The 20,538-nt window shown below is 39.4% G+C and overlaps 1 protein-coding gene across 3 annotated transcripts; it reads left to right on the top strand.

The window, feature by feature from the left end:
• The first annotated feature begins 2,468 nt into the window (after positions 1–2,468).
• gda (guanine deaminase) lies at positions 2,469–20,538 on the top strand. 3 transcript variants are annotated; one of them, XM_036597977.1, is made up of 14 exons: positions 2,469–2,628; positions 4,698–4,786; positions 8,020–8,191; positions 9,922–10,009; positions 11,979–12,084; positions 12,898–12,925; positions 13,622–13,729; positions 14,620–14,727; positions 17,437–17,534; positions 17,860–17,927; positions 18,066–18,212; positions 18,457–18,575; positions 18,991–19,018; positions 20,025–20,538. In XM_036597977.1, the coding sequence occupies exons 1-14, from the start codon at positions 2,524–2,526 to the stop codon at positions 20,186–20,188; spliced, it is 1,428 nt and encodes a 475-aa protein (XP_036453870.1). In that variant the 5' UTR covers positions 2,469–2,523; the 3' UTR covers positions 20,189–20,538. The 3 variants fall into 3 exon arrangements, with proteins under 3 accessions (XP_036453870.1, XP_036453872.1, XP_036453871.1); XM_036597978.1 differs by having other exon boundaries at positions 2,490–2,529; XM_036597979.1 differs by lacking the exon at positions 14,620–14,727.

Here is a 20,538-nt window from a genome sequence, read left to right as displayed (position 1 = left end):
ATGTGAGCCAAAAGTGGCCCACATGTCTCATAGAAAAACAGATTTGGGGCACTTCTGGCAAACTTTGCCAGTGCTGACATGAGCTACATGATAATCACTTATATTTTAAACAGAGATTAACAGGACTGTGTGTGAGCATAGTTTTTAGCTTTTATGGCATTTGTTTTGTTTGTTTTATGGCATATGTTATTTCAACAAAGAGAAAAACCAGGTTAAAATGCAAATTTTAGTTCATTCAATACAACCTGCCTCGGTACTAGGACCACTACTACATATCCCAGTTTGCAGTTTAATTCAGATTTAGTTTACAGTGATTTGTGGCTGCTTAATATTCACTTATTTTAAATTAAACAAATCTTTTTCACAGTGTTGTAAACATTTTGGACATGTAGGTTTGTAAACAAAAGTACCTGCATAGTGCAATGGACTAAGCATTTGCTCTTTTATCAGGAAATTGTGAGTTCAAATCCCATCAGCACCATAACCATCTGCTGCCAGTAGCTCAAAAGGGTTAAACATCACCTCCCCCTCAGCCTCATGGCACCGTGCAACATTCCCACCCAAAAGGGCAGTTGTTGTAATGACCTGGTTTTTGTACGAGTGGTTTTGAGTGGTGGGGCCGTTCTGGCAGTGGTGCTTTAAAGGTGGCTGAGATGTGGCCCTGTAACGGCAATAAATAGGCTGGGTTCTGGCAACCGCATCTGGCCCACTCCTGTGCCATCATTCCATGTGATATATGGGCCGCATCTAAATACCGGATATGACCCATATTAAATGTGCTATCTGTGTAGGGACTCCAATGCAACCTAGTAGAGCTATTCTTAGGTTATTCTCGCGTTTCGTGTGGCATCACACTGTATAGTCGCTGCCATTTTGAGGACCACATCTGGGAGTGATTGCGCTGCGCGATGCCTTAAATTAGCTGTGCTTTGTGAATGATTCACCTGCAGGATGCGACAGAAGCCGAGAGACGAGAGACTACACAGATCTTTAATTCAGTGTTTTCAGACTCCAGGCTTGGAGCCCCTGCACTCTATAGTTTAGTGTTTCTCTCTGTGGTTCACACCTCGTTCAGCTAAAGAAGGGATTAATTAGCTAATAATATCAGGTGTTTTAACCAGGGAAACCACAGTTATGCAGTGCAGGGGTTGCAGGACTGGAGCTGGGAACTCTGCACTAACTGCACTAGCAGACTTACAGAATCACGTCTGTCGAAACACGACGTCGTTTTCCGACCCACGACATTCAGTCTTATATTTAACGTTTATGTTTTTCCATTTAAACCTCATTTAAATCTCCAGAAACAGAGTAAAGTTATACCCAGGTGTTTGCAGCTCCGTTAGGGGGACGACTGTTTATCTCTCAGCTGTTAACATTAGTGAAAGTTATCTAAAGGCTAACATTGCTCACATCTGTGTTGATGTGGCCTTACCCTCCTATGATCTATCTACCCTTATGCGACATCATGGGATCCTTTACCCACCCTGATGTGAAGAGCCGGTGGGCTTCTGTGCTTTTAAATGCTTTGAGAGACCCTCCAACATAGGGAGACGGGTTGTGTATGAGATAAATATGTCAGGACAACACAAATTTGGTAGCTTTCGTGCCAGTTTAAGTGGGACCAGGAGTTCAGGGGGGAAACTGTGTAAGGATCGCAGACAGTTTCATCGACTTTGTTGAGGTAACGTTTTTCTCTTCCAAAGTAAGGAGAGTAACTTTAGCCACCTTTCACCTCTAGTTATGTCCGTGCAGAGCAGCGAAGCCAGAAACTGGTCCCAAATATGGTGACCACAACAGAAAAATCATGTGATGGAACCCTGTGTAGTAAAACTATGGGCCCACCAGTGGGCGCTGGACTTTGAAGGGGTTAAGAGAGGCAGCAGCTCTGCTGAAGGCCAGTCAGGTGAGATTTTTGCCAGTAGAAATAAAAAATTAAAGGGACTGATCTTTCATTAAGCCTTCAATTCTTTTAAATCTGGTTTTAATACTAATAAAGTGATACCAAACAGGCCAGGAGAGGGAGAAAGCTGAAGGAGCTGGTCTGAGTCTGGGTATTTAAATGTAGTGTTTTAGTGCTGTTGCTCAGTTGGCGCCTGTTGTGAGTGGATGGGTAGTATTTAGAGCTGCTCTCCCTGCTGAAAAAGGACCACCAGGATGAAAACCTAGTGGTTTTGCTTTCTAATTGGGATTTGGCTTGATGGTTTCCAACAAAGACCACCATCATGATCATTTAGAAATCAGTCACTGGTCACTCGTTAAGCCATTAGGAGCCTTTAAATTGTCATATTAACCCATAAAAAAGGCCAAATTATATTACAAAGCCATCAGTAACCAACACTCAACGGCTTCTATGGGTTTTTCAGCAGGGCTGTGAGGAGGTGGTCAGCTTCAGTGCGATTCCCTGCACCTCCTCCCTGCACCTCCTCCCTCTGCAGCGTCAGTCAGCGGTATAAAGGCAGGCAGGGAGGCGCACCTGACTCGCTCAGAAGGGAAGACAGGAACCTGGCTGCTGAGCTCGCGGTCATGCCGGTGAGTACCGTATACCGGGGGACGCTCGCGCACTCCACGCGGGACGAGGCACTCCAGATCCTGGAGGACTTCGTGCTGGGAGTGGACGCCGAGGGGAAGGTGCGTAAAGACCCGTCTGGTCACTTATTTCTGCGAGAAAACCAAACGCGCGTGCATTAAAAAGAAAAAGTAGCCGTGCGCGCGCACAGTTAATGAAGTTCTATATAGAATCATTTCATGCTTTAGTGGTTCTTTGCGTGGTTCTGTGTAGCATCAAAATGTATTTTTCTATTTTTACCTTTATAAGCCCTTTTTGGTGCAGAACCATTTTCAAAAAAGGATCTATAGGTTCTATAACACTGAAAGGGGTTATTCTGTTGTTACAATAGCAGAATCCTTTTTGGTGCTATATAGAACCATTTTCAGAAATGTTCTATATAGAATCATATACAACACATTCTCAAACAATCTGAAGAACCGTTTCACCATGCAAAGAACCATTTAATCAAATAGAACTAATGGTTGAAGGAGCCTTTGAAGAACCATCTTTTGAAGTGTGTTATATGTCCATATTTATATGCCAACTTATTTGAAACTGGCACATTTTCAAATATAGGACATTTATTTCATATATCAACACATATATTTAACAACATATGAAAGAATACATTCATACATGGATGGTGTGTGTGTGTGTGTATATATATATATATATATATATATATATATATATATATATATATATATACACACTCTAAAACATGCACATTGTAAGCTGTGTGAAATAAACTCATTAAAACATGAAATAAATGAAAATATTGTTGGCAGACACTTTCAATTATAAAAACAGATAACAGAGTAACAATTAAAATTTAAACTATTATGTATATAAGTCTTATATATATACTTACGTGCATGTACACAACATAAAAGTACATATATTTTGAAATATATGCCTGATCCGTTATGATATATATGCCTGCATGGTCATATATCAGATTTCCGTATGGTGGAGGTTTATCTTCTGGCAGTGATGGGCTAAAATGTCCGTATTTTTAATGCTGGTGTCTCCGACCAGTATCATCCGTCAGTTCCAGCTGTCTTCTATTTTTACCACAATGTAATAAAATAAAGGCTGTTTAGATGCTTTTGCTCAGTTTCATGTACTTTACTGACGGAAAATACAGTACAAAAACCGTACTTGTCCAAAAAAAGGTCTTAAGGTCTGGTTTCCCTTAAAGAAAATTAAATTAACCACCAATTTCTACCGATTTCTAAATTTCAGCATCATTAAATGGTTAAGATAAAAAGTCTTTCAGAGTTTTTTGTTGTGAAATGTGTTAGTCTTAATGTCTTAAAATAACTCATTAATAATGACTCACTTCGACAAAATATTTACTTAATATTTTGGAAATATTACTAATTTTCTCAAAATATTGAATATCTCAAAATAATGATTTTTTTTTAAACATTGATTTAATATTTTAAAATAATTACTAATTTTCCCAAAATATTGACTTAAAAATAAGCCATTATTTTGACATAGCAAATCATTATTAGGAGATACTAAGTCATTACTTCAACATGGTGAGTCCATTATTGTAAGATACTAAGTCAGTAATTTGACCAGAAAATATCATAGGTCATTTTTTTGTCCACTATCCAGCTGGAATGAGCTTCCACACCACACTAAATCCAATTAAACAGGACTTATTATATTCTTGCAGCCAGTGTTCTTGAAGTACTGATGATATCAAGGATATGCTGAGAAAAGTGTATTATGATACAATTTATTCCACTCAGGCACTAAGATTGGCAGACTTTTGTGAATATAAAGTACTACTAGCCAAGTCTATCGCAGGAGGTGGGCTTTTTTAAAACATGGGTGGGAAAATGTGTGGGTTTTACATCAACTATATGGCTGCCAATGTAGGGATATGGCCTATAGTGAGAATCTGTGAACTCTGTAGACCAACAGTAAAGCGACTTTGAACTTTAGGACTTGCTTAGATAGTTTTTTCAAAACAGTCTTATTTGGCCACTGCAGGGAAAAGCTTCAGGTAAAATTTTTTTGGCTGTCCTGCTATTGACTGTATTAGTGCATGTAAGGACGTGTAGTTATGATTAATACATCATCCATCATGTCTCCAATGATTGTAAATGCTGTTTGTTCTTTCTCTCTTTGATAGATTGCCTTTATTGAGGAAGGTCAGAATGTGGACAGTCTCTCACAGACATGGGGCTTCCAAACCTCTGATATTATACAGCTCGAGCAGCAGTGAGTATCTTCAATCTGTCTGCAACACATCACAGAAAACACATTCACTGATGAGTCAGAACATTATGAGCACTCACAGATGACATGAAAAATATTGATTATCTCATAACAATGGTGCGCATCAAGGCCTGGTATTAGACAATAGACGGTTCTCTTAGTTGACATGTTGGATGCGGTGGAAGTGGGCAGGTGTGAAGACCTAAGCAACTTTGACAAGGCCCAGTTCGTTATGGCCAGGCAACTGGGTCAAAGAATCTCTAAAAATGGCAAGGCTTGTGGGATGCTCTTGGTCAGCAGTGGTGAGTAGTTACTGACAGTCAGAGGAGGGACAAACTACGAACCAGCGACAAGGTGTTGGGCACCCAAGGCACCATCTACGAGGTCAATGAAAGCTATCCTGTCTGACAGAAGGGCTACTGTGGAACAAGCCACAGTATTTTTGTAATGATGGTTAATGTGTCACAACACACAGTGCATTGCACCCTGCTGTGTATGGGGCCATGCTATGAGTGCCTATGCTAACCCCTGTCCACCTTTAAAAGCGCCCGTAATGGGCACGTGAGTGTCAGAACTGGACCCTGGAGCAATGAAGGAAGGCAATCTGGTCCAATGAGTCCGTTTTCTTTTACTTCATGTGGACAGCCGAATATATGTGCACTGTTTACCTGGGGAAGTGATGGCACCAGGATGCAGTATGGAAAGAAGACAAGCATGTGGAGGGAGTGTGATGCTCTGGGCAATGTTCTGCTGGGAAATCCTGGGTCCAAGCATGCATGTGGACATCAATTTGATGTGCTACCTTCCTAAACTTTGTTCTGGACCTGGTACATCCCTTCATGGCAGTTGTATTCCCTGATGGCAGTGGTCTCTTTCATCAGGATAATGTGCTTACCTAACAACAGTGCATCTGACCCAGAAACTAGACTCTGTAGAAAGGTAGATTACCAGGACAAAAGGTGGTGACTGATGTAATATGCAGTTACACTACGAAAATATATGCAAATTTTGCAAGGAATGCACATTTGGCAGAATTGTTCATGCAGATGTAAAAGCTGAACCTGTTTTACATGCAAGCTTGTTCCCATCTTCATGTCCAGACACAACATAATACAACATGGTGCCAGAAATAGTTGTTGGTGAATGCCACTAACAGTTGGGTCAAATTTCCTTAGTGGAAAGAGCTGCCGCCTCAAGATTTAGCCAGCAGGTTATAGACTACCTAAGCCACACATTTAACAAGTTAACAGTTAGTGAAAGCTAGGCAAGCATAGAAGAGAATGAACCAGTTTCAAGTTCCCCCACCAGCGAAGTTTAACTTCAGCAAACCAGAGGACTGGCCGAAATGGATAAATAGGATTGAGAGGTTCCAAATCTAAATGTGATGACATGGCTGCAGTCACTTTACTTGTTTGCCTTGTAATACAAGCTCTGGGCTTAATAGCTAGGCTTTATGTAATGTTTCTGAGTACCATAGAGACAGGAAAGAACCAGTTCACAGCAGACAGGAGAAACTGGCAGGTGAAAGGCCACACCTTTCTCATCATTCTACAACTAGTCAAGTCTCCCTTCCCTTCCTGTCCAAGATGAAACAAGAGCTGGTCAGGAAGGAGTTGCTGGGGGTCATTTCGAAAGTAGAATAGCTAACAGACTGGTGTGCTGGCATAAGAATTGTAAGAATTTGTGTAGACCTCACAAAACTGAATAACTCCATGAAAAGAGAAAGGTGTTTGAACACACACTAGGACAGATGCAGGCTGTTAAGGTGTTCTCAATGCTAGATGGAGACTCTTTTGGCAAATCCCTCTCTTCAAGAAGTCTGCTCTCCTCACCACATTAATAGCACTATTTTGGAGGTTTTATTTCTAGACTAACTAGACTTCAAGATGCAAGAGTGACAGTGAACAAGTGTGAGGTCTCAAAAACCCAACAGTTTGGGCTCCCGAGTGGCGCAACCGTATAAGCGTTGGCCCTATCATCAGGAGATCGCGAGTTCGATCCCTGGTGATGCTACAGCCATCCATAGCCGGGAGTCCGAGAGAGCACAATTGGCCTCGCTCTCTCTGGGTGGGTGGGGAGAGTTTTTACTTTCTGGACCTGGATTACCCACCTCTGGCCATGACATAACCAAGAAATGTGAGATCAGGCATTTCCTAGGTATATCACACACACATTATCTAAGCTGCTTATCCTTCTGGGTCACAGGGGGTGCTGGAGCCTATCCCAGCAGTCATTGGGTGGAAACACCCTGGATAGGTCACCAGTCACTGGGCAGACACATACATTCACACCTAGGGGCAATTTAACATTTACAGTTAGCCTGGCCGCATGTTTTCGGACTGTGGTTTGGACTGAGGACCCTAGTCGCCCGGCCGGGGAATCAAACCCAGGCCCTTCTTGCTGTGAGGAGACAGCACCCCCGTGCCACCCCTGAGCCACCCCTGAGGTATGTAAGCGCAAAGAAAATGTGTGGATGTGGGGATGTGCCCAGCAGAAAGCATTTGAAGAAATCCAAAGTTAGCTCAGCACCCCACCAGGGCTGGCTGTATATAACCCCAAAGCAAAAATGGTTGTTTCAGATGTTGCATCCTCATACTGGCAGGGAGCAGGTGACATCGGTAACATATTTCTTGAGAACACTCGGCATCTCAGAATAAAAACTTACCCAGATTGAAAAGAAGACACTTACCACTACCTGGGCATGTGAACGACTCTCCAAATTCCTTGTTCCTTGTAGAAACAGACCATAAACCGTCAGTTTTACTCCTAGGCTCCAAAAACCTTGATGATTTACCTCCTCAAAGCCAGTTGCTGGTAAGAATATCGCTTCAATGAATGTGCTCTCTAGAGAAGCGAGAAGATGTAGAGATGTATGAAATATGGCAATGCCATGATAAAGACGAAATTCTGCACTAAGGGATGGTCCGACAAGTTCTCCACTGAACAGACCTTTCAGCCATATCTGCCCTTTGCTTAAGAGCTCATTGTGGAAAATGGATTGCTTCTATAAGGGTAAAGATTTGTAATGCCACCATTATTTAGCTATATGAGGGACACAGTAAACAGTTGAACAATGAAATCAAAACTTGCAACAGGCTGAACAGGTCTTTACAAACTCAAGTGAATAATACAGTAGAAACAAAAGACACAGATCTCATGATCTGACATGTTGGAATGCTGAGGAGTTTCCCTCCATGCCTTTACTGTCTGACTGATGATATGGTATTTCTTTACAGTGAGTTCCTCATGCCAGGAATGGTTGACACACACATCCATGCTTCGCAGTACAGTTACTCAGGCACTGCCCTCGACCTGCCCCTCTTAGACTGGCTCAACACGTACACTTTCCCTGTGGAGTCACGCTACAAGGATCTGGACTTTGCCAGGGACGTCTACACCAAAGTTGTGGTAAGCTGCAATAGCATTATAACTAAGCAGGAAATTAAACACATTTGATAAATATATTGCTGTCAGAACACAACCTTTTTTTAATATAATTCGAAAATGCCAGCCCATTGCACTTTGGGAAAAGTTCATGATTGATAGGCAAGTAGAATCAGTACAAAATGAAATCATTTACCATTAAGTATATTTTCCCTTGTCCTACATAGTAACTGAGATATAAGGCTTTGTTCCGACAGCAACAGTAAGTTAATTCAAGCAATTATAGCTACACTATGTACGTATTGGGGACTTAGAGACCCCTCTGGTTAAAGTGTCTAAATGCAGTCAACATGCGGAAGAACACTTTGTAATGAGGGTTGTGTTTCGGACCCCTTCCTAGATGGCATGAAATTGATGACTGTGAGTGTGCTGAAAGAGTATTAAAAGCGAACTCAGTCAAAACTGAGTTTGCAGCAGCACACACACACACACACACACACACACACACACACACACACCATATTTTAGTGTGTTTTTAAGTAAAATAAAAATGAACTTACTGCCACTTGATTGGAAACACCATCTTGTAGCTCTACCTTGTTGATGAAACAGTTAGAAACTTCTAGTCTGTCTGTTAATGCACAATTTGTATTAAGCATCCACTAGCCCTTCATCACTGGTCACTTTCTGACCACAGAGTTGCTCTTGACTGGATATTTTGGGTGGTGGACCACTAACAATGAAGTGTGTCAAAACTCCTGCAATATCACTATGCCACTGCCATCTCAGCATCTGGTCAACATTTGTTTATCAGCAGCCCTGTGGTAAGAAACTGACCAATGATTAAAGTGGAGGGGAGCTGATGAATTGTTCATGATGGAGAAGGGCTATAAGCTAGGTGTTTATAATAAATGACCAGTGAGTGGAAACATAATGTAAGTGTTTCTAATAAAGTGGCCACTGAGTGGAAGTACTAGGTAGGTGTTTTTATTAGTGGACGTTAAGTGGGATTCATCATAGAAACACTTCATGTGAAAAAGCACAGAGCTGTGCAAAAGTCAGAGACCACTCTTCTTTTATTTCATTCCTAGCTAAAATGGTCAATAAGTACAAGTTATTCATTATTAATCACGAAAAATAGATAAACATGTATAAAAAACATATTTAATAAAAACTTACACTGGAGCCTCAAGATCTACATAAAATATATGCATATTTGTTTTATATTTACTGTGTCCACCCTTTGCCTTTATTACAACTTCCATTCTTTTCAGGAGAACTGCTTTCAGTTTTTCAAAGAAATCTGCAGAAACATTTTTCCACATCTTCAAAGTTTAGTCTTAGAAGTTGGTTGTTTTTTCTGCTTCTCACCATCCAAGTAACAACAGAAACTTCTTTGTTTCTGTCTGCATTTCTTTGAACTCCAGTTTTGGAAATTCCTGTTTTTTCATTCATTTTCCTTTGCCTTTCTCCTTCCTTATGCAAGTGGATTATTTTATATATAAACTCCTCAAAAATATCTGCTGAAATATGATTAACTCATAAGTAATAGCTGTTTTGATAGGAAATGTATTTGTATATGACATGTAGGTGTCACATGAACATCTGACTAGGTGTTAATGATGCTGTTTTGTGGTAATCATGCACAGTTATGTTCTTTTTATTGTTGTCTGTTTGGAGAAATCATGAAAGATTTGTCAAATATAGATGTATGTAGGTACCTGAGAACAATGTCTTTGTTTTAATGGTTTTAGAAAAGAACTCTACGTAATGGAACCACAACAGCGTGTTACTTTGCCACTATACACACAGACGCATCGCTCCTGCTTGGACAAATTGCAGGTAACTTCAAGGCAAACATACAAATGTTTTAACCTTTAACCCTCTGGAGAGTAAGAGCATGTGCTCATGTTTGATTTGTTACATAAGAAGGCCAATGGTTGTACTGCTGTCCAGATAAAATCCAGAGAAATCTAGTCATTGATTTTAGGCTGGGAATGATTCAAGTTACTTTGCTGTAACTGTTATGTATGTTAAAGTCCATGCAATGATGTAACCCTTAGCCATTACTTACAAGCACATGGACTTCCATTTATTTTTCAAAATGTCTGCATAATGCATCAGTGTGGTTTGTTGGGAAATGCTCCATTCTAGAGAAGCTAGATTCTGAATTGTCCACAGTGTTGTTGATAGGAACTGGACGTCTGAAGCGTTTAATACCGCTAAAGCTGGCTTTAGACGGTGAAACTTTCCTGCAACTTTAGTAGCTTGAAACCTAAATGAAACTAATTGACTTGAGCTGCACAATGAAAAGTCAAAATGGTTCACATTGGTGGTGATAGGAACGAGACGTCTGAAGAGCTTAATGCCTCTAAGCCTGGATTTACATGGTGAGGCCTTCATGCAACTTTAGTTGCTTGAAACCTACATGAAACTAAATTGCACTTGAGTTGCACAATGCCAAGCATCCTGCAATTCACTTGAAACCGCAACAGTTGCAAGCAATCAAAACGCTGATAATGCATCACGTGATCAAGTCAACTGATTTCAAATGACTCATTTCACTGCATCACTGGACAAGAACATAAAACAGAAGAAGGTTTATTGGGCAACTGAAAAAGAGATCCTCCCTATTAACTTTATGTAAGGTTGGTAGGTTTAATTTTGTCAGTTACCTGAACTGTGGCAACAAACAAATGGGTTTCTTAAAGCTAATGTTTCAGTAACCGGCTGCCAGCTAACGCTAACAGGTGTTTAAATGGCTGCTTGCACCTGCTTTCATTCTTCTTTAGCCTGCTGTAATTATGATCTATGTAGCTAGATTCATTTTCTCCTCTCTTGATGCCTAATTTTACACAGAGCTCAGATTCACTTGAGATGTAGAGATAAGAGGAGACTAATGGATTCCATGATGAGCATGTCGTGCTTCTAGGACACAACGAGCGAGACATCAAGTAGGCCATACCCGTAATGACTGAACATCTATTTTCAAAGAATTAACATACACACAACAGATAAAAACTCAAATATAAGAGCCTTAGAGAGATAAATAAAAGACAAATCTTTAGATATAGAACAAAAGAACAGCAATGACAGCTGGAAAAATGACACAAAGATGATAAAAATGCCACAAATATATAAATTACACCTCGCGGATGACTTTAGCGAGAACGATACAGAGTGTCAAAAACTACGAACTGCAATTTTGCCTAACTAGTGTGTTGCATGCAACTTTGATTGCATTGCTTCGTGTAACTGTCAAGTTGCATGGAAATTCTGTTGCAGGCAACTCACAACATGCAACTAGATGCATGAAAGTTTCACCGTGTAAAGCCAGCCTAAAAGCTACCTTGCAGAATGCTTATTCACAAAATGATACCAACTATGCTGTCTGATGTTTGAGACATCATCTTTATGAAAGTTTTGATTTTTTTAAGTTTTAGACATTTTTAGACATTTTTTTAATGAATAGATGAATAAAATAGATATGATTTTGCTTTACAGTAAAATGCCAATGTTGTTATTGGGTGATTCCCTCTATTTTACCATCATCAACATTAAATATATAACAAGTCACATGTAGATTCATTGGTGGTTTTGGATAGTAAATTAAAAGGCTAAATTAGTGTTGTACACCTCACAACCCCTGGTTCCTAAAATGGCTAACAGCAAATGAAAGGCATTCACCATCATGTTGTAATTAGCCACCATTAATGTGCTTTAATTTTTACTATTAGCATTTTAGCCTTATTGCAAAAAAATTGTTTTCAATTATTTGGGCTTGATGCCTTTCTTGGTTCTTATCTTGCAGATGCCTTTGGGCAGAGAGCGCTTGTTGGGAAGGTGTGCATGGACTGCAACAGTATGGTGCCATACTACAAAGAGCCACTGAAGGAATGCAAAGATGAGACGCTACGGTTAGTTTTAGTAAGGGACAGTTACTGTGTGCTGGCTGGACAGTTCAGGCCCCAATCTGGCTTCTTAGAACTAAATAAGTTATGGTCAGTGTCTGTGAACTACCAAGAATAGTTAAAAAACGAACAGTATGATCAATGATCCCAGTGAATTCTGGAATTAAATGAGTCAAAGATGGGGTTACTTGCTCTATGTGTCTGCATGTGACTTCTCTCATTTATATGTAGTAACTAAAAGGAACCACAAAAATACTTCTAACTATACAGAAACAATACAGATGGTAGACCAGTGTTTGTTGCAATGGCAAGAAACGTTTTCAAGCAAAAGCAACAAGACTACACCCGCTGAGGCATGCAAGCATTCTGGATCTCTAGACTGCTCTGGCAATCCTTAGATGAATCTGTAGAACATATATGTGCAACATACCTATCATTTATGATATATCTCATGTTAATGTAACATATTACTTCAGAAAATTCACATTTTCACAAAATAGAGGATAGAGGATGTGTTAACTTATTTTCACTTATAAAATCAACTAAATCTGCTGACCAGGGGTGTTAAAACTTTGCATATAACTGGAATACTTCAAAAAATCACATATAATTTGGAGAAACCATGTATCTCTAAAATGGATGATTTCTATTAGTTCTTTCATTATGAAATGTTCACACAACATGAACGCAATGAGATATAACAAAATATAAGAAATATGATGTTATAGTTCTTTTTCAGCTAGTTTAAGTTTGTGAGATCATCACAGCTACCATGTGATGTTTCCATCAATGCTCAAATGTCTTGCCTTGCCTTTACAGATTCATACGTGAACTACTCAAGAAAAAGGTAAAGTACTGGACTCTTATATCATAGCAGACATATCATAACAAAACTAAAAGAAACAGGAATAATCACAACAAACATTAAGACTATCAACCGTTGCTGCACCCATGTAGGATTAAGCATCTCAATGACTCAGAGATTCCTAGTTTCAGTTTCATTTACTGTACTGTAAACCCACTGTAATTCTGACATGTGTCCTGCAAATGTGAAATTATTTTTAGTTGACCTCTGAAGTTGTGCATCATTCTGTAGTTTGTATCATGTCCATATCAGGAAATCTAAGCAGGTAATCTAAACATATTGGCTCTGGAACGTTTTTGTTTACCACAGGATGTAACAGCAGTGATTTTCGAAAAACACCATTCATTTTTCTCATAGAGAAAACCAGCCTAAACATTAGGAGTTCCTAATATGGGCATTATGCTGACTAAAGAATGATTTCAGAAGTCTATTGTTAACCTCTGTGATAAAAAAAAAAAGAATTGACCACCCCAAGGGCAAAGCTATTGGTTGTTGAGGTTCTAAGATGGTCAGGTTCTAGCCAAAAAGACTGAGGATACCTTACAATACACTCATAATGAGTTCATAAGAATTCTTGGTACACATTTAAACATTGCAGCATGTGATGACATTTTTTAACCAAGGCATTTGTGTGTTTAATAACTTTTCCTGTTTTAATTGTATGTATATGTATGACAGTATGCCCGTGTGAAGCCGGTGGTGACCCCACGCTTTGCGGTGTCCTGTTCCTCCTCCCTGCTCCACACCCTGGGAAAGATTGCCAAAAACAATGACCTACACATTCAGGTAAGCCCCATATACCTTTCAATGAAATTACTTTCATTCCACAAAACACACACACACACATCATCTAAACCACTCATCCTTCTGGGTCACGGTGGGGTGCTGGAGCCTATCCCAGCTGTCATTGGGCAGAAGGCAGGATACACAGGACAGGTCGCCAGTCCATCGCAGGGCAGACAGATATACACATTCAGACCTAGGGGCATTTTAGCATGTCCAATTGGCCTGACTGCACATTTTTGGACTGTGGGAGGAAACCCATGCAGACACGGGGAGAACATGCAAACTCCACACAGAAATGACCCTGGTCGCCCGGCTGGGAATCGAACCCAAGCCATTCTTGCTGTGAGGCGACAGCACTACCCACTGGGCCTCCGTGCCACCTCCCCCCCCACTTCCACAAAACAATGCCTTTTAAAAAGGTGTTTCTGTTTTTACACTTGAGGTAATTAATGTAATTGCTGGTGTAACAAAAGCTTGAAAAGCTTGTGAAGGAACAGCTTGGTAGGTCTGGAATTCGAGTTACTGCTAGTTATGAAACCCCTTTTGCCCTTGGGACTATAGTGTACTAAACAAAACCACACCCTTTAAACGCTGGTTTTAAACATAACTGCACATCAGTAAGAATGTGTGATAAAACCCACTGTGATGTGCTGAGTGTTTATGCCTCCCTTTACTGCCATGTTTCCTGATCATAGTCCATAGAATACCCCAACACACAGTTCAGTGTTTTGCACTGTAAGGAGTTTTCCCAGATCTAAAAGACTTTTATGAGTTGAACTAGGTGTCACATTGACTGTCACAGTCACATTTGACTCATCTCCTACATAATCAAACATAAAATAAATAAAGGTCCAGAATGTGTTGTCATTTTTAACCTTTTTTATTTCCAGAGCCACATCAGTGAAAACAAAGCGGAGGTAAAGTTGGTAAGGCAACTTTTTCCAGACTGCAAATCATACACGGATGTTTACCTCAAACATGACCTGCTAACAGACAAGGTGAGAAATGTTGGAACATGACAGTTTCTCTTACCTGCTTGAAATTTATTCACTGACAAAATTGTAAAATGGTGAGTTTTTTGTACAAATGGGGGAAGGTGCCAACAAAAAATCAAAAAATGCTTTTCAGGAGAAAGATGAACTATATTATAGCCAAGAAAAAGATAGGGTCAGTCATGTTAGTCACATGCTTCATCAGGGCAAACGAGTGTAGGAAAGAGAAAAGAGGCAAAACAACTTAAACAGATGGCTACTATGTAGTTTGGATTTTAAGTATGCTAGCTAGCACAGCAGCTAATCTAGCTGACATTTTAGTAATATACAGATCACATTCCTTTAAAATTTACTTTAAATTCATTTGGATTAGCTATTACATTAGCTAGCTAGCATACTTGCAGAGTTGGGCAGAACACATGTAGTGATGTTTTGTTTTTTACTTAACTTCAACTTCTTTTTACTTACTTAAACTTCAGCTAATCTAGCTGACGTTTTAGTATGATACAAATCACATTCCTTTTAAACTTTCTAAAACTTCAGCTGGATTAGTTATTACGTGAGCTAGCTAACATACCTACAATCCAAACTACATACTAGCCAGTTGGCCATTGTGCTAGCTATCATACTTACAATCCAAACTACACACTAGCCAACTGGCTAGTATGTAGTTTGGAATGTAAGTATGCTAGCTAGCCAGTTGGCTAGTGTGTTGTGCTAGCTATCATACAATTCAAACTACACACTAGCCAACTGGCTAGCTAGCATACTTACAATCTAAACTACATACTAGCCAATTGGCTAGTGTGTAGTTTGGAATGTAAGTATGATAGCTAGCACAACAGCTAATCTAGCTGACGTTTTAGTAAGATACAAATCACATTCCTTTTAAACTTACTAAAAATTCATTTGGATTAGCTATTATGTTAGCCAGCTAGCATACTTACAATCCAAACTACACACTAGCCAACTTAAACAGTTGGGGCTGGCGTGTAGTTTGGATTGTAAGTATGCTAGTTAGCACAACAGCTAATCTAAGCTGATGTTTTACTATGATACAGATCACATTCTGTTAAAACCTAAACTTCAGTTGGATTAGCTATTACATTAGCTAGCTAGCATAGTTACAATCCAACAACAGTTGGCTAGTATGTAGTTTAGATTGTAAGTATGCTAGCTATCACAACAGCCCGATGTTTTAGTAAGATGTAAGTTTAGTAAGTAAAGACGGTGTATATGTTTTAAATTTAGTGGGTAAGTATTCTAAAAGTATTTCTCCTAAACATTTAAAAGGTAACCAAATGCTGAATGCTGCCTTTTCAAAATGTAATTGGACTGAATATTAATACTTAATTTCTGTATCCTGAATATCTATTCGCAATACTTTCCAATCCTTTACATCTCAACCCTGCATATTAGCTAAAGAAACCACAGCTGTCTCAGATAAAAATTCTTAAATAAATATTTGAGACTAGACTTGCACTCACACCCCGGAGACTTGAGACTCAACTGGGACTTGCAACCCAGAGACTCTACACTCAAATCTGACTCAGGTGAACTTATATCCTGTTCAAAGGTGTTATGTGTCAGGGGTATGTTGCAACATGCTTGTGCTTTTATCAATAAAATGCAATGGGTGTCCTGGCTAATGTCTGAACATTACCTGTGATCACACATCCTGTGACAAGCACCAACATACTGCAGTTGCATGATACACATCTGACAGTGGAATGTGCAGAACAGAATGTGTGGACAGTTTGTTCTAGGACTGCCCTGAAATAAGCACATAATGTCTCAAAGTCAACCTGAAATCAGAGGTGACCTTTTTCACCTTGTTATTTCAAGTACATTGTCATATGAAGCATGAACATTTCTATCATTTCATTTAAAAGACAAAACGTTTTCCTGTCATTTTTGAATGAAGTGTAGGGACTTCAAAAATGTCTTCTAATTTTTGTTTAGGTCAGCAGAACTAGAGCCACAAATAGGTGAAGAAGCCTTTTGACAGTAGCTGTTGGTGAAGCTTGAAAAAAATTCAGAACTTTAAGAACACAAACAAGCACGGTGGTGCAGTGGGTAGTACGGTTGCCTCAAAGCAAGAAGGGCCTGCGTTCAATTCACAAGCGGGGCAACCAGGGTCCTTTCTGTGTGGAGTTTGCATGTGCTCCCTGTGTCTGTGAGGGTTTCTTCCAAGTGCTCCAATTTCCTCCCACGGTCCAAAGACATGCAGTGAGGTTAATTGGAGTTGCTGAATTGCCCCAGGTGTGAATGTGTATGTCTGTGTGTCTGCCCTGTGATGGACTGGCGACCTGTCCAGGGTGTTTCCTGGCTTCTGCACCCCTGTCACCCAGGAGGATAAAGGAGGCCATCTCAAGTTTTGGGTCATGTGATTTGTAGTCAGTACTGGGTATTATCATTTGCCTACCTTCGGTCTGTCTGAAGAGCTGTGTCTCCACACTGCCAACTAGTGCTACATAACACACATACATCTCTACAATGCCTCAATACCCTTCACAGTGGTATTACTGAAAATGGAATACTGTGTGTCTTCAGACTGTTTTAGTTTATAACACCTAAAACTTAATGGACCACTTAAAAGTGAAACTAAAATGAACACAAAAATTACAGTAAAGTTTCTTGGAAGATATTTGGTTGTGTAATTTGTATTTAACTTAATGTTGGGGCTCTAACGATAATGATGATTGTGACTGGCAGACGGTGATGGCTCATGGTTGCTACCTGAGTGACGAGGAACTGAAGATTTTCCATGAGAGAGGAGCAGCAATCTCTCACTGCCCAAACAGCAACCTCTCGTATGTGCATTCGCTTTAGTCTCAACAGACATTGTTTGGATCTGTTAGTACTGTACATATTGCAACTAACATGACAAAATATTTTAGTGAATTCTGCCTTGCATGGTTTAGAACGATGAAATGATGTACATTTGTCAGACAGCGTTAAAGCCCGACATTACCGGGGATGTTACAGACCACTTACTATGACCATCTGTATACATTTATAGGGCTCATTTGTTGTGTGTGTTGCAGTGACAAATGATACTGCCCATCTTTAACTGATATTAAAGTTTGAGTTTGAAAAGACTTTATCTGTTCGTTCTCATGCTCTCTCCCCCTCTAGCTTGGCCAGTGGCATGCTTAACGTTCGTAATGTTCTAAACCACAAAGTGAAGTTGGGCTTGGGCACAGGTGAGTTCTAGTAGTTCTTTTATCCATTGGCCTAATGTACAAATACGGCATAGTTAATCTAATAATAATAACTGGGGGAGATTTCCCTTCAACAGGGATGCCTTGATATTCCCTTATGGTGTTTTATCTTTCGGGCAGATGTAGCAGGAGGCTACTCCGCCTCCATACTAGATGCTCTTCGTCGAGCTATGGACACCTCCAAGGCCCTGACTATGCAGGATGCTCAGCTTCAGACTCTCACCTTTGAAGAGGCCTTCCGGTTAGCCACGCTTGGGGGCAGTGAGGGTAGGGGCCCTACCTCCTCTTTAATATGACTTTAGCTCCAATTATACACCCTAACTTTATACTTAATGCCTGCTAAAATACCTGAATTCCTGTGAGATTTTCAAAACAATTTCATGACTGTATTTCACTGAATCAGCAATTGACTGTACTTCAGGTTTCCAAAACAGCCAGCTGGAAAAATATTTTGCTAACACAATTTTGCAAACCTAATTGCTGGTTTTTATTGATTCCCTGGTGCTTGCAGCACTCTCATTGGATGATCAGACAGGAAACTTTGAAGTAGGGAAGGACTTTGATGCTCTGCGAGTGAACATGTGTATTCCTGGAGGCCCGGTCGATGTGTTTCCTGGACAGGGGCCCAAGGTTTGATCCTTTTCTGATAGTCACTTGTGTAAACAGCACTTTTTTCAGTTTGTCTACATATGGTAAATGTTCTGTCACGCTAACACCTTATACTCATAAACATCAGGCACAAACCTGTTTAAGGTCTCCAATGTGTGGATAAAGTATTATGCTGTATAATTGTTGCTGTATAACACCCTTATTGTGTATTTTATCTTGTACAAGTAATACTATGTGCACAATAAGACATGAATTAGAGACATGAGTTAAGCACTCATTAAAATTGAGTCGTTAGTGTGTAAAATTATTAGTTTTACATTTTGACTTGCTATAATAAATATCAAACAAGAAATGTATATACAGCTATTATAATGTAAAATAGTACACTTCTTTCTCTAGTACTGATGGCTCATTCTGTTTTTCTTTTTGTTTTCAGGTCATTTTGGAGAAATTTCTAAATCTGGGTAGGATACTATGTATTTGTACTGTTGCCCTTTCCATGTAGTGTACATGGTTACTTTCTATCCATGCAACGAATTAAATAACTTGGTTAATAATGTTAATAATATGTGTTTTTCCTATCAGAATAAAGTACATTTATTGTTTTGGCTCAGTTGTAATACTACATTTTTAACAACCTCAGTTATTTCATGTTGTCATTTCTTTTGACAAGTCAATTAGGGCAACTTCTTTGCTTATAGGTAGAGGCAATTTTAAAACAATCAATTTATTCAGCTTTAATTCACCATGTCCAATTTCTAGTGAGCCAAGTTGAGTAAATGGTCTGGACGATTCCAGAAATTGACGTAATGACTTTCAGAAGCTTCTGATTAGCCAACAGTCATAATTAGGAATTAATTAGGAGTGCACCACTGGCTGTATTCAGGGGCCTAACTTCAGAGCCAGTGCCTTTTTGCCCTTTATGCCACGGGGAAATCCAAGCAACTCAGCCATGACCTCAGAAAAAAACTGTGGACCTCCACAAGTTCAGTACCTTCTTAGGATCATTTTCCAAGCAGTTGAAGGTACCACAAGCATCTTTATAAACAATTGCAAGCAAATCTAAAAATCTTGACCTGAATACCACAGAAAATCTGTGGACTAAACTGAATAAGCGTCTTTGAGCAAGGTGGTCCACAAGCCTGATGGAGTTACACCTGTTCTGTCAGAGGAATGAGCAAAAATTCTGGTATTGTGAGAAGCTTGTGGAAGGTTACCCCAAGCATTTGATTCAGGTTTAGCTATTAAAAGGCAATGCCAACAAATACTGACAAAGGGTGTAAACATTTGACCCACTGAAATAACTAATTAAAACCTGAAATATAGCTGTCTCTTGGTTATTATATTGAAATCACCTTGTATGTGAATAAAGCACATATCCTAACTGACTTGATCAAGTAAATGCATTGTTTCAATGGGATTTAAAATGCATATCATTCACTAACCCCTGTGTCTGTGACATTTTTGCAGGTGATGATCGGAACATTGTTGAGGTGTTTGTGGCTGGGAGAAGAGTGGTGCCCATTTCCAGAACTATAGAAATTATTCCAGAACCCTCAGCAAACAAGGCCATACAGCTATTAACTAGGAGCTCTGACACACTGCTGGACAGAAGACAGCACTTTATAATATAACTCACATGGTTTAACTGTTAATATTTCAATGTGTTACATTATGTGGCGATATCAATCTCACATACAGCACTTTATAACGACATAACTCAAAAGGTTTAACTTCTAATATGAATGAATATTAATAATTTTAATACAAGATTTAACTTTAAATATTGTGTTATATTCTGTGGTGATATAATAATAATTTTGTAAGGCCAAAATGCCATGTTTTTCATTTTAGGACAGTTTGTTTATTTTTATGAGCATAATGTAGCCTTGTTGTAAATTAAGCACTACTATACCTGGAGTTTTAGTTTTGCTGACTGTAGTAACTGTTCAGAAGGAATTAAAGTACCATTTTGACATTTTTT

Source organism: Colossoma macropomum, unplaced genomic scaffold (assembly GCF_904425465.1).
Source record: "Colossoma macropomum unplaced genomic scaffold, Colossoma_macropomum, whole genome shotgun sequence".
NCBI classification, from domain to species: Eukaryota; Metazoa; Chordata; class Actinopteri; order Characiformes; family Serrasalmidae; genus Colossoma; species Colossoma macropomum.
Note: the sequence above shows the minus strand (reverse complement) of the source record. Positions and strands in the feature narration are given on the sequence as shown.